This window comes from Chelonia mydas, chromosome 1 (assembly GCF_015237465.2).
Source record: "Chelonia mydas isolate rCheMyd1 chromosome 1, rCheMyd1.pri.v2, whole genome shotgun sequence".
Lineage (NCBI taxonomy): Eukaryota > Metazoa > Chordata > Testudines > Cheloniidae > Chelonia > Chelonia mydas.
In genome coordinates, this window is record NC_057849.1 from 203,606,200 (window position 1) to 203,618,384 (window position 12,185).

The 12,185-nt window shown below is 47.0% G+C and overlaps 1 protein-coding gene across 5 annotated transcripts in view; it reads right to left on the minus strand.

Annotated features, from left to right (window-relative positions):
* SPAG17 (sperm associated antigen 17) overlaps positions 1-12,185 on the minus strand; it is a 290,246-nt gene that overhangs the window by 139,257 nt on the left and 138,804 nt on the right. For all 5 annotated transcript variants that reach the window (XM_043538771.1, XM_043538773.1, XM_043538772.1 and 2 more), the window contains exon 14: positions 11,335-11,565. In XM_043538771.1, coding sequence (XP_043394706.1) covers positions 11,335-11,565 — 231 coding nt within the window. The remainder of the gene's footprint in view (positions 1-11,334; positions 11,566-12,185) is intronic.

Below are 12,185 nucleotides of genomic sequence, written 5' to 3' on the forward strand. Positions count from 1 at the left end.
TAACTTGCTATTGTACAACGTGACATAACTCATAGGATCAGTGACAAAAACACAGTAGAATAATCATAAATGTACACCAGGCACCACAAAATTAAAAGGTGCATTGGCAGTGTCATATTTATAGATGTACACCAAGAACTACAATTCTTAATTCAAAACAGTAGGGCCAGGTAGAGCACACCTCAACGCATTACTGTGGCTTGCTATTAAACTTCTCTTTCAAAGCTTCCCTGAGCTGTATAGCTCCATATTGAGCTCTTCTTATAGCCCTTGTGTCTGGCTGTTCAAACTCAGCAGACAGCAACTCCACCTCTGCGCTCCACCCCGGCAGCAATTTCCCCCCCTTTGCTTCACAGATATTATGCAGGACACAGCAGGCAGCTTTAACCATTGGGATATTTTTTTCATTGAGATCCAATCTTGTGAGTAAACAATGCCAGCATCCCTTAAAGCTACAAAAGCACATTCAACTGTCATTCTTCGCCTGCTGAGCTGGTAGTTAAATCGTTTCTTGGTGCTGTCAAGGTGACCAGTGTACAGCTTCATGAGCCAGGGGACCAAGGGGTAGGCTGGGTCGCCCAGGATCACTACTGGCATTTCAACATTCTCAATGGCAAGAGGAGGTTACTTACCTCTAACTGGAGGTTTTTTGAGATGTGTGGTCCCTATCTGTATTACACTGAGGGTTTATGCATGTGCACCATGCATCCGGAGCTGGAGATTTTTCAAGTAGTAGTGTCCGTTGGTCCGCACATGCACCCTTGGCTCACCTCATAGTTTCATCAGAGGTGCTAAAGGGTGGGTGGACTGACCACATCTCCAGTTCTATTCCACTGCAAATCCAAGAGATCTGCAGTCAAGAGCAAGGAAGGCGGGAAGTGGAATACAGATACGGAACACACATCTCGAAGAATCTTGAGTTACAGGTAAGTAATCTCCTCTTCTTCTTCAAGTGATGGTCCCTACTGAATTCCACTGAGGGCGATTAACAAGCAGTACCTAAGTTGGAGGAGGGTGCAAAGATGAGGGTGGAATGGTTGAGCGGAGGACAGCTGCACCAATTAAGGCATCCTTCGCAGAGTCCTGCACCAAGGCATAATGCATGGCAAAGATACATATTGAACTCCACATGGCTGCTCTACATATGTCGCAAAGCAGCACATCATGGAGAGTGGCTGTGGTTGAAGCCTGGGCTCTCGTGAAATGGGCCCTCACTCCAGGGGATGGAGGCACTCCCGACAACTGATAGCATAGTGTAATACACCCCAATGGAGATTCTGTGTGGAGACTGCCTGCCCCTTAACCCTCTTGGCTATTGTGATAAACAATCTAGGAGATTTCCTGATCAGTCTTGTCTGCTGCAAGTAGAAGGCCAAAGCCCGACAGCTGTCGAGGGAGTGAAGCTGTCATTCCTATTCCAAGGTGTGAAGCGTCAGAAAGAAAGCAGGTAAGAGGACAGTTTGATTGATATGAAACTGGAATAAGACCTTTGGCAGAAACTTGGGATGTAGATGCAGGGAGACTTTATCCTTATGGAAAGTGGTGAAAGGCGGATCTGCCATCATGGCCCCAAGTTAACCTACCCTTCTTGCCAAACTGGTAGCCACAAGGAAGGTGACTTTCATGGAAAGGGACATATAGCAGGAAGCTAACAGCTCAAAGGGCTGTTTCATTAGTACCAGCAGAAATTAGGTTAAGGTCCCACTGGGGGACAATAGGTTGTACAGGCGGGAAGGTTCTGATGAGGCCCTTCCAAAACATAGCAGTCAACGGGTGTATAAATGTGGAGTGTCCTTCCATTGGAGGTGGGGTGGAGGGTGGAAGGTGCTAACTGCTGCTAGATGGTCCTTGGGAGAGTTGAGGGAGAGAACCAATGCCTTCAAGAACAGGAGATCATTCAAAAGAAGGGGAATCGCCACCTGTTCTGGGGAAAGCCCTTTCTTTTGGGCTCAGGAGGCAAAGCAGTTCCACTTGGCCCGGTCAGACTCCTTCCTGCTGCTTGAGAGGATGTCTTGCACTTCTGATAAACATGCCTGTTCTAGAGAAGATGCCCATCCAAATACCGTGCTCTGAGGTGAAGTGTCTGTGGATCAGAATGTCTAATCTTGCTGCTTTGTTGAGTCAGTAGCTTAGGGAAAGAGGAGATGGGAAGTGGAGGGTAAGCTGACATGTGGAGAAAGTTGGGAAACCAGAACTGTCTGGGTCCGAGTGGGGCAATCAGGATGACTGTTGCTCTCTCCCACCTGATCTTGTGGAGTACTCATGGTAGGAGTGGTAAAGGGGGGAAGGCGTTGATGATCTTGTCTGACCAGTGGAGAATGAATGCATCGCCTTGTGAGTGGGGACCAATACCTCTCCTGGAGCTGTACGTGCTGCACTTGTTGGCTGGGGAGGTGAAGAGGTCCCTGGTTGGAGTCCCCCATTGGTTGAAGATGTTGCTTACCTTGGTGTCATGGAATTCACACTCATGATTGGTCACGAATTGTGAGCTGAGTGACTCTGCAGTTATGTTCTGAGTCCCTGGAAGATAGGTTGCAGATAACAGGATCTTGTGGGCAATGCACCAATTCCATAGATTGACTGCCTCCACACACAAAGCAGTTGACTTCATGCCCCCTTGTCTGTTGATGTATGGTGGCATTGTCCGACATAAGAACATGATGGGAGTGAATGGATGGGAGAAATGCTTGGCATGCCTTCTTTACAGCCCTGAGTTCCAGAATGTTGATGTGCATCCTGGATTCCCGAGGGGTTCATGTTATCTCCCATGTGTGCTCCCCATCCTATGAGGGACACATCGGTGATGACTGTTTTGTCTGTGGAGGATGGGAGAAAGGGGACCCCCGAACACACGTGTTGTGGGTCCATCCACCACTGGAGGAAAAAGAGTACCTCAGGAGAAACCAACAGATTCAGGTATATGGCATGGAACACTGTTTAGTAAACTCTCTGGAGCCACATCTGGAGGTAGTGAAGGCGGAAGCGAGTGAAGGCAGTGACATATGTGCACAAGGCCACGTGGCCAAGGAGGAATAGGCAAGTCCTGGCCTGAACAGGACTGTTGACTGCTCAGTGTAGTGGTTATGTGGTCATCCCTCCCTATCAGGCTCGTAGGGAGGCCACTCTACCTTACTATGCCAAACAACAAACAGTCAATTAGTGGGCTAGGGCTCTGGCCCTCTGGTCAGGGTACAGCAGGCAATAACCTGACTGGGCAGGCAATCTGTAGCTCTGGCACTCTGAGCAGGACAGAGTAACAGGGAGTCTTTAGCCAAAGCCTCCTCAATGGGGCAGACAGCAATGGACACAGTCTGGGGGCTCTGACCCTTGGCAGGTCAGAGCAAGGAGCAGTCTTTAGCTTCAGCTTTCAGGCAGGAGCAGACAGCAGTTACAGTCTTGGGGCCCATAGCTTCCTGGCTGGGGCAAGCCACAAACAAGGCACAGGCCTGCTGGCCTAGGGTAAGTAATCCACCTTCTCAGGGGTGGGGTTGGTGACAGGGAGGCAGAGAGAGCCAGGCTCACCGTGGACTACTCCACCGTGTCCCTGTCCCCAGCCCTAGCAGTGGTCCCACCAAGGGGTCAGTGGGAAAGTCACCAAAACATGATGACTTGTTTCCTTACAACACAACCGGACTAATGTCTGGTTCCCCTGGACTACTTCCTACTGCCCCTCCTTGGCATGGCTCCGTAGTTCATGGGTTCTCAATCTCTTCAGGGTAAACAGCAGACGGCAGTCCCAGCAACACCTCTCCACAGCCAGTCTCCTCTGGGGCCATGGCGCTGCATCGCTCGGTCACTGGGAGGGGTTCAGCAGCAAGGCAGGGACATCTGCCTGCTTCGCTGGCTCTGGCCCAACTGAGCTGGAGGGCTTGCCTTTTATACTTCCTGTCCTGCCCCTCTGCTTCCGGCATGAGGGGCAAGGCTAGCTTGGCTCCATCCACTGGGGGGAGGGGGCATGGGGCGATTCCTCTCCATCAGGCTCAGAGGGAGGCCACTGTGCTTCACTACACTCAGGCTACGAGTTTCTACAGAGACTGGAATCTGTCCCTTGGTTTGTATGCTCATGCTGTGACTGAGCTGATGGAGGCCCCTATAAAGTCTAGGAACCGTGTGGGGTCCAAAGTTGATTTTTGACATTGATGCTGACCCTGAGGGAGGAAAGGAGTCTGAGCAACATGGAGGTTGAAATCCAGGCTTTTTCTCTGGTCTGTGCTACTAGGAGCCAGTTGTCGAGATAGGAGAATACAAGGACCCCATAACGCTTGAGGTAGGCTGCCATGACAGAGAAAACTTTGGTGAAGGGAGCAATGGTGAGTCCAAATGGCAGGACCCTGTATTGAAAGTGCTGAGGGCCTATTTTAAACCTCAGTAACCATCTGTGGGCCAGATGGATGTCTATGTGAAAATAAGCATCCTGTATATCAAAAGCCGTAAACCACATGCCTTCTTCTAATGACAGGATAATGGCTGTTAAGGTGACCATATTAAATGGGTTTGCAGATGAAGTGATTGAGACAATGGAGATCCAGGATTGGTCTCCACCAACCCTTCATTTTGGGTATCAGGAAGTAAGCTGAATCAAATCCTATCCCTTGATAGTCCGGAGGAACCCACTCTATCGCACCTCTTTGTAGTAAGGAGTCCACCTCCAGGGCGAGGATGCTGTTATGAGGGTGGTCCCTGAAAAGGGATCGGGGAGAGGGTTGTGGATGAGGTAGCATAATAAACTCAATCATATAGCCATAGTGGATGACATTTACCACCCATTTGTCTGTTGTTATTGCACTCCAAGCTCGTAAAAAGAGTGCTAGATGACCCCCGAAGTGGGTGGGGTGGTTGTGTGGCAGCAGGCAAGATGGTTGACATCACTCTGGGGTTCCTCAGAAATACCTTTTCTCTGGGGGGTTGCATTTGGGAGGAAGAAGACTGTGAGGGTGGTCCTGGAGGATGTGATCTTTGAGTTATCTGACACTTCCTTGATGGTTCATAAGGCTGCTAATGGAAAAACTGGGAGGTTCTGTAATGCTGTGTGGGCTGCAGGCAGTAGAATTTGTTTCGGTGCCAGTGTGTAAATACCCAAGGAAGAGTAGCTCTCGAATCCTTGAGGGTATGGAGGGAATAGACCGTTTTCTGGTTGAAAAGACAGTATTCATCAAAAGGGAGGTCTTTGATGATATTTTGTACCTCCCTGGGAAAACCAGGGAGCCAAAACTGCCTCCTTATGACAATGCCTGTAGCCATTGAACATGATGAGGTTTCTGCTGCATCTACTGCTGATTGGAGCAAGGGCATCACTACCAGCTTCCCCTCCTCAGTTACTGACTAGAAGTGGACCTGGTCCAGTTGTGTCAGTTTCTCAACAAGTCCTCCAATTTGCTGTAATTCAGGAAATTGGATCTGGCAAATAATGCCTGATAATTCGAAATCCTGAATTGAAGGCTGGCTGAAGAGAAGATTTTGCAGACTAAAAGGTCCAGTATCTTTCCCTTCCTGTCAGATGGGGTGGAGTATGGATACTGTTGCCTTACCTGTTCCATTGCTGCCTGGGCCACAAGTGAACTGGGAGGTGAGTGTGAGAGTCCTATGTACTCAGAGCCCTTGGCTGGTACATAGTATCTTTTTTCTGCCTCTTTGAGGTAAGCATACATGTAGCCAAGGTATGCCAAACTGTGCGAGCTGGCTCGATGTTGGCATCGTTGTTTGAGAGAGCAACTGTGCTTGGCCCCGATGAGTGAAGTATATCCAGCAGCATATGCTGAGTGTCTTGGATCTTCTCCAGGGGAATGTGAAGCTCTCTAGGCAGTCTATGCAAGAGATCCTGGAATTGGCAGTAGTCAGCAGGAGATGGGAGGGAGGGATGTTGAAGCCACTGCCACATCAGGAGAGGATGATGGGTATCTCTCCTGTTCCCGTGGTATTGTCGGAGCCAGTCTGAGTGGCTCATCTTCCATTACTGGTTCAGAGCGTCTACTCTAAGGCACCCGAGATGGTGAAATAGGTGAAACCTCCTTGATGGAATGGATGGGTTCCGAGGGAGGGTACTGGGGCTAGGATCCCCAATAGGGCCAGCAGGATGGATCCGATGGGTGCTGAGGAGGGCCCCACGGCACAGGAAATCAGTGGCTTTGCGGCAGCTGGAAGGGAGGATACTGCCATGATGTAGAAGGCCTCTGTTGGTACTCATAGTGGCAGGAAGGGATAGACAGTCCCTGATCCTCATCTGAGTCCTCCGAAGATGAAAACTTGGAGACCTGTTCCATCAGCAGTACTGTCGGAGTGGGTGGAAGTGTGTATACTGCCAGAGTGGGGGTGAAGAGTGCTTCAGATGTGGTGTGTCTGGTGCCGTATATAGCATCTCCCTGGAAGTAAAGGGCCCTAGAAGGCGTGGGGTCCATGGCTTTTCCAGGCAAACACTTCCTAGAGTTATAGGGCTTTTCCTGACCTCCCAAGAATCAAGGGCAATTTCTCAGTCCCCGGAACCAGAGCCATGATCTCTCCTGGAACGGATGGCTCTCTGGTTCTGAGGGATGACGATGTTGACTGTGTGTGCAAATCTGCACTCAGTCCTGGTATATCCATTGATTTATGTAGCTTCTTTTTGTGTTTGTGCGCTTTAGGGTCTGCTTTATCCCCATGACTGGAACTCATGGAAGGGGTCTCTCCCTTCTTAGCTTAGAGGAAGACTTACTGCCACGCTTATGTGCGTTCTTCTTTACCTCCCGACTAGGCCCTGGTGCGGGGTCCACAGTGGTGGTACTGCTGATGCTGGCCTTGGACTGCACCAATGATGCACGCGCACAAGCAAAATGACCACGGCTTCTTCATGCCGACATACCTTGCGATGGCTAAAGTTTGTAGTTTAGATATACCCTGAGTCTAATCGATCTAATTTACAGTACTTTACACATCACCTCTGATTTTGGCTTTTACTCTCTGGTCACTAATACAGCTGCTAAGACTGAACAGGCATTGTACTTCATGGGAGCCTGATTCAGCAAGTTTCAGAGTAGCAGCCGTGTTAGTCTGTATCCGCAAAAAGAAAAGGAGTACTTGTGGCACCTTAGAGACTAACAAATTTATTTGAGCATAAGCTTTCGTGAGCTACAGCTCACTCAAATAAATTTGTTAGTCTCTAAAGTGCCACAAGTACTCCTTTTCTTGATTCAGCAAGGTAATTATGCATGTGCATTGACTTTACTGGGGCTACTTGAATTCTAAAGTTAGGCACATGCTTAAATACCTTGCTGATTCAGGGCCAGAGTTCACTATTCCAGCTGAGTACTGGAAGCAGAATCCTACCAGATGTATACATATTGATATCCTTGAGATGTCTTTCCTGATTGATCTGTACAGATGTTCTGAAAATGTTTACACCAACAACCAGTGCAGACTGGGTTAAATCCTAATCCCACTGACATCAATGGGATTAGGATTTAGTCTAGTCTGCATTGGTCATTGGCAGGGCTGTCTTTAGGCATAAGTAGCATACACAGCTGTGTAGGGCACCTGAAAATTGGGTCTTAGTGTCCACTCTCCCGGCTCTGCCTATCCCTGTTCTGACCCTTCCTGCAGGCTCCCACAGCTAGCCGCTGCAGCCTGGTGACTCTTACTCCGGAGGGGATCTACTAACTTAAAATTGAAAAAGCCTTCCAGCCTGCCAGACCTATTAGCACAACATTGAAATTGTTAAAGAGCCATTCAAGTGGTAATAAGAAAAGGAGTACTTGTGGCACCTTAGAGACTAACCAGTTTATTTGAGCATGAGCTTTCGTGAGCTACAGCTCACTTCATCGGATGCATAGCATATCGTGGAAACTGCAGAAGACATTATATACACACAGAGACCATGAAACAAAACTTCCTCCCACCTCACTCCCCCGCTGGCAACAGCTTATCTAAAGTGATCCTCAAACAGAGCCATTTCCAGCACAAATCCAGGTTTTCTCACCCTTCCCCCCCCCCCCCTTTTCCCCCAACACACACATACAAACTCACTCTCCTGCTGGCAACAGCCCATCCCCCTTTGAAACTCCTCTTTATAATGCGCATGATAATCAAGGTGGGGCACCTCCAGCACTAATCCAGGTTTTCTCACCCCCCCCCCAACACCCCCCCCCCCTTTTTTTTGTGTGTTGTAGATCCTTAATAATGCGTTGGAGGGGTTTTAGTTGGGGGCTGAAGGTGACGGCTAGTGGCGTTCTGTTATTTTCTTTGTTAGGCCTGTCCTGTAGTAGGTGACTTCTGGGAACTCTTCTGGCTCTATCAATCTGTTTCTTCACTTCCGCAGGTGGGTATTGTAGTTGTTTCAAAGGGGGATGGGCTGTTGCCAGCAGGAGAGTGAGTTTGTATGTGTGTGTGGGGGGGGGGGGAAAGGGTGAGAAAACCTGGATTTGTGCTGGAAATGGCTCCACTTGATGATCACTTTAGATAAGCTGTTGCCAGCGGGGGAGTGGGGTGGGAGGAAGTTTTGTTTCATGGTCTCTGTGTGTATATAATGTCTTCTGCAGTTTCCACGATATGCTATGCATCCGATGAAGTGAGCTGTAGCTCACGAAAGCTCATGCTCAAATAAACTGGTTAGTCTCTAAGGTGCCACAAGTACTCCTTTTCTTTTTACGAATACAGACTAACACGGCTGTTACTCTGAAACCTGTCAAGTGGTAATGAAGCCATTTCACAGGCATTTGCCAACCCCCAGGTACATACTGTCAGTTTCTGAATTTACTGCCAAAAACAGTTGTGCATTACTGTAATATTTACTCAGAACATGTTAGTCTACAGGACCTTAGTTTAAAAGTTGCTTTAAAAATATTTCATTCGTGAGTTGGTGAAGATTATAAAATCACATCTCTAAAAAATCCTTGCATAGATTTTTAGATGCACAATCGTCTTTAGCCTTAAATGCTTGGATCTTCAGACATATAGTTTTTTAAATAAATCCTTCAAAAGACCACCCTTTCCTAAAATACACAGTTTAATTTTAATTACTATAGTAAAAAAAAATTTGCTTCCAAAGTCTTCCTGTCCTTTCTGTTCGTCCCTTTCTCCCTTCATCCCCCTTTTGAAGAGAGCCCTTAAAGGGACAACACCCCTTTCCTGCCAGATAGCTGGACACAGAGTTTCCCTTTCTTTACTTCTGACTATCTGATGAACTAGTTTTAAGAGAACGCTCCAGCAAAATCAGTACCTAGTAAGATATAAAATCCTTTGTTATACCTAAAATCTTTGGATACATATTTTTTTAAAGTTGGTGAAATTTCATAAACATGTCTTTTGTTATGGAGATCACACAAAGTAAATTAGTGTTCCCTTTTTCTAAAAGCAATGAACATTCTTATGAACAAACTAAACCTCTGTGACTGATTAATTTAAAATAATGTCTTTATTTAAGTGAGTTAAATATGCAGTAATCTGGAATGATTACTTTACGAAGGCTTAAGAGTACATTTAAAATATAAAATCAGCTTAGAAATACTGATTAAGAAAATGTAAAACAGAGAAGAGCTGCATCTTGTATTCCATAATATTTAATGTTGTATTCAGCAAGACAGCTGACTCGCCCTTACTACAAAGTTTTTGCAAATAAATCTCTGACAAACTTCAGAGCGTATCAAAAACCTGTGACTGACATTTTTTATTCCCAAATTTAGTGCTTTTAATTAGGTACTTTCTGCACGTCCAGTCTTCACCATCTGGCATGCAGTGGAAAACATGCTCCATTTTCTTTAGAAAAAAATTGCAGAAGAGTGTTTTTTTCAAATGTCATTTGCTTCATTTGGGTTCCGGTATTTGGCTGGAAAGCAGTGAGCAAGGTGGGGAAGGGAAGAGAGGAGAGAGACAGTGGGGAGAGGGTGGGGCCTGGGTAGAGTGGGGCAGGGCCTGAGGCAGGGCAGGAATGGAGTATGGGTAGGGCCACAGGCAGAACACGTGGGCTGGGGAGCTAGCCTCCCCAAGTGGCAGCTTCACCCACTGCCCATGACAGCAGGTAAGAGTGGGTTGGCTCCCGCACACCCAGTGCACACTGCAGTCTCCGTAGGCAGGGGCCGTATTCTCAGACCTGAATGCTCTGGCACCGTGCATTCTGCATGAGGGACAGGGTACGGGGGTCTCTGTGGGGAACTGTGATTCTCCACCACCGTGAGGTGGGCCGGGTGTCTCGGTATCCTTTGCTGCCTCGTCCTTCCCCTCCCTCCCGGGCTGCGAGCCCGGACTGCTGTCGGGCATAAGGGGACCAGTTTAATAATACTGCATAGGGCCCCATAAACCTTAAGGACGGCCCTGGTTATTCGCATAAACCAGTGGTTCTCAAACTGTGGGTTGGGAATCCAAAGCGGGTTGCAACCCCATTCTAATGGGGTTGCCAGGGCTGGCTTAGACTTGCTGGGGCCCAGGGCCAAAGCCCAAGTCCAAGCCCGAAGGCTTCAGCCCTGGGTGGTGGGGCTCAGGTTACAGGCCCCTGCCTGGGGCTGAAGCCCTTGAGCTTTGGCTTTGGCTTTCTGGCCTGAGGCAGTGGGGCTTTGGCCCCTCCCGCTCCTACCAGAGTGGTGGGGCTTGGGCGGGCTCAGGCTTTGGTCCCCCCTCCTGAGGTCCTGTAGTAATTTTTGTTATCAGAAGGGGATTGTGGTGCCATGAAGTTTGAGAACCCCCCGCATAAACATACTTCAATGAGGTTAAGATTTGGCCCATTGTCAGAAATTGCAGAGAGACTATTGTAGCTAAAATGTAATCTGTCCATATTCAGTTCCAAGCAGTAAATTACATTCTTTTCATTTTATTGCTTATAATCATTTGTATATACCCACTACTATTATCAAAGTTTCAGAATTACTATTTTAGTTACGTATCAAGATAAAAGGCAGTGTTTTATACACTTTATGAATAGCATTTCTGAAACACTTAAGAAGAGTGAAACTTTGAAACAGTTGCCAAATCCTATATTACAGTGTGTTGTATAAATATGTTTAAAACAACTGTTTAATAGTATGATTTCAATGTTTAATTTCTCTAAAATACACTTTTATATCAGAAGCTATAAAATAGTTTTCTAATATCTGCTATGCAGAGCTCTTTTACATAGATACTACTTTTAAAGACTTGTTTAAATAAACTATTTAATTGTCATACAAAATGCCCAGTTTATGTCATTATCCAGTATTCCTACTTGATGAATGGATGAATGGAATATAGAGTACTTGATGACTGAATGGTTCCTAAAACAGGAGAATCATCACATCCAAGTAATAACAAATAATTCTGAATTAATGTAAAAGAAAAGGATTCTAGTGAATAGTATGTTTAAATTCTTTAGATATAATGCTGATAGATGCCTGTTACCTGAGCCATTGGGAGTTTTCTCATCAAACAGGTTTTCCACCATCAATAGTTGTCTCAGATGTCTTGCAAACCTGGCTGGATTATCCCATGGGATATAAGATACTTCATAATCACCTCCAAGCATCAACCCTGAGCCTTCCAGGAGGCCAGAGTCATCCACCCCAGTCAGCCGCAGGCTTTCAAAAGTAAACACTTTGAAGGCTCTTTCTACTTCAGCCCAACTCAAGAGTTCTGGAAGAGAATTAAAACCATCCACAGAAATTGTCCTTACATTTCAGTGAAAGGTAAATAGAAGACTGACCAGGTATATTGTCCTTAGCATTGCTATTAAGGCTGCCAACAAGGGGGCTAACGGTGATGGTAATTTCAGTAATGATCAATGGACTGATCAGATGGTGGTCAGATATATTATAAGACATGTGTCTTATGACTATGACCCTACCAAATTCACAGCCATGAAAAATGTGTCACAGACCGTGAAATTTGGTCTTTTGTGTGCTTTTACCGCATACTACACAGATTTCACAGGGGAGACCACAATTTCTCAAATTGGGGGTCCTGACCCAAAAGGGAGTGGCAGAGGGGGTCACAAGGTTATTTTAGGGGGGATTGTGGTATTGCGCAGAAGTAAGCTTAGCAATACCATACCATGCCACCCTTGCTTCTGCTCTGCTGCCTTCAGAGCTGGGCGGCCAGAGTATGGTGGCTACTGACTGAGGGCCCAGCTCTGCAGGCAGCAGTGCAGAAGTAAGGGTGGCAATACCATACCATGCTATCCTTACTTCTGTGCTGCTGCTGACAGCGACTCTGCCTTCAGAGCTGGGAACCCGGCCAGCAGCCGTAGCTCTCCA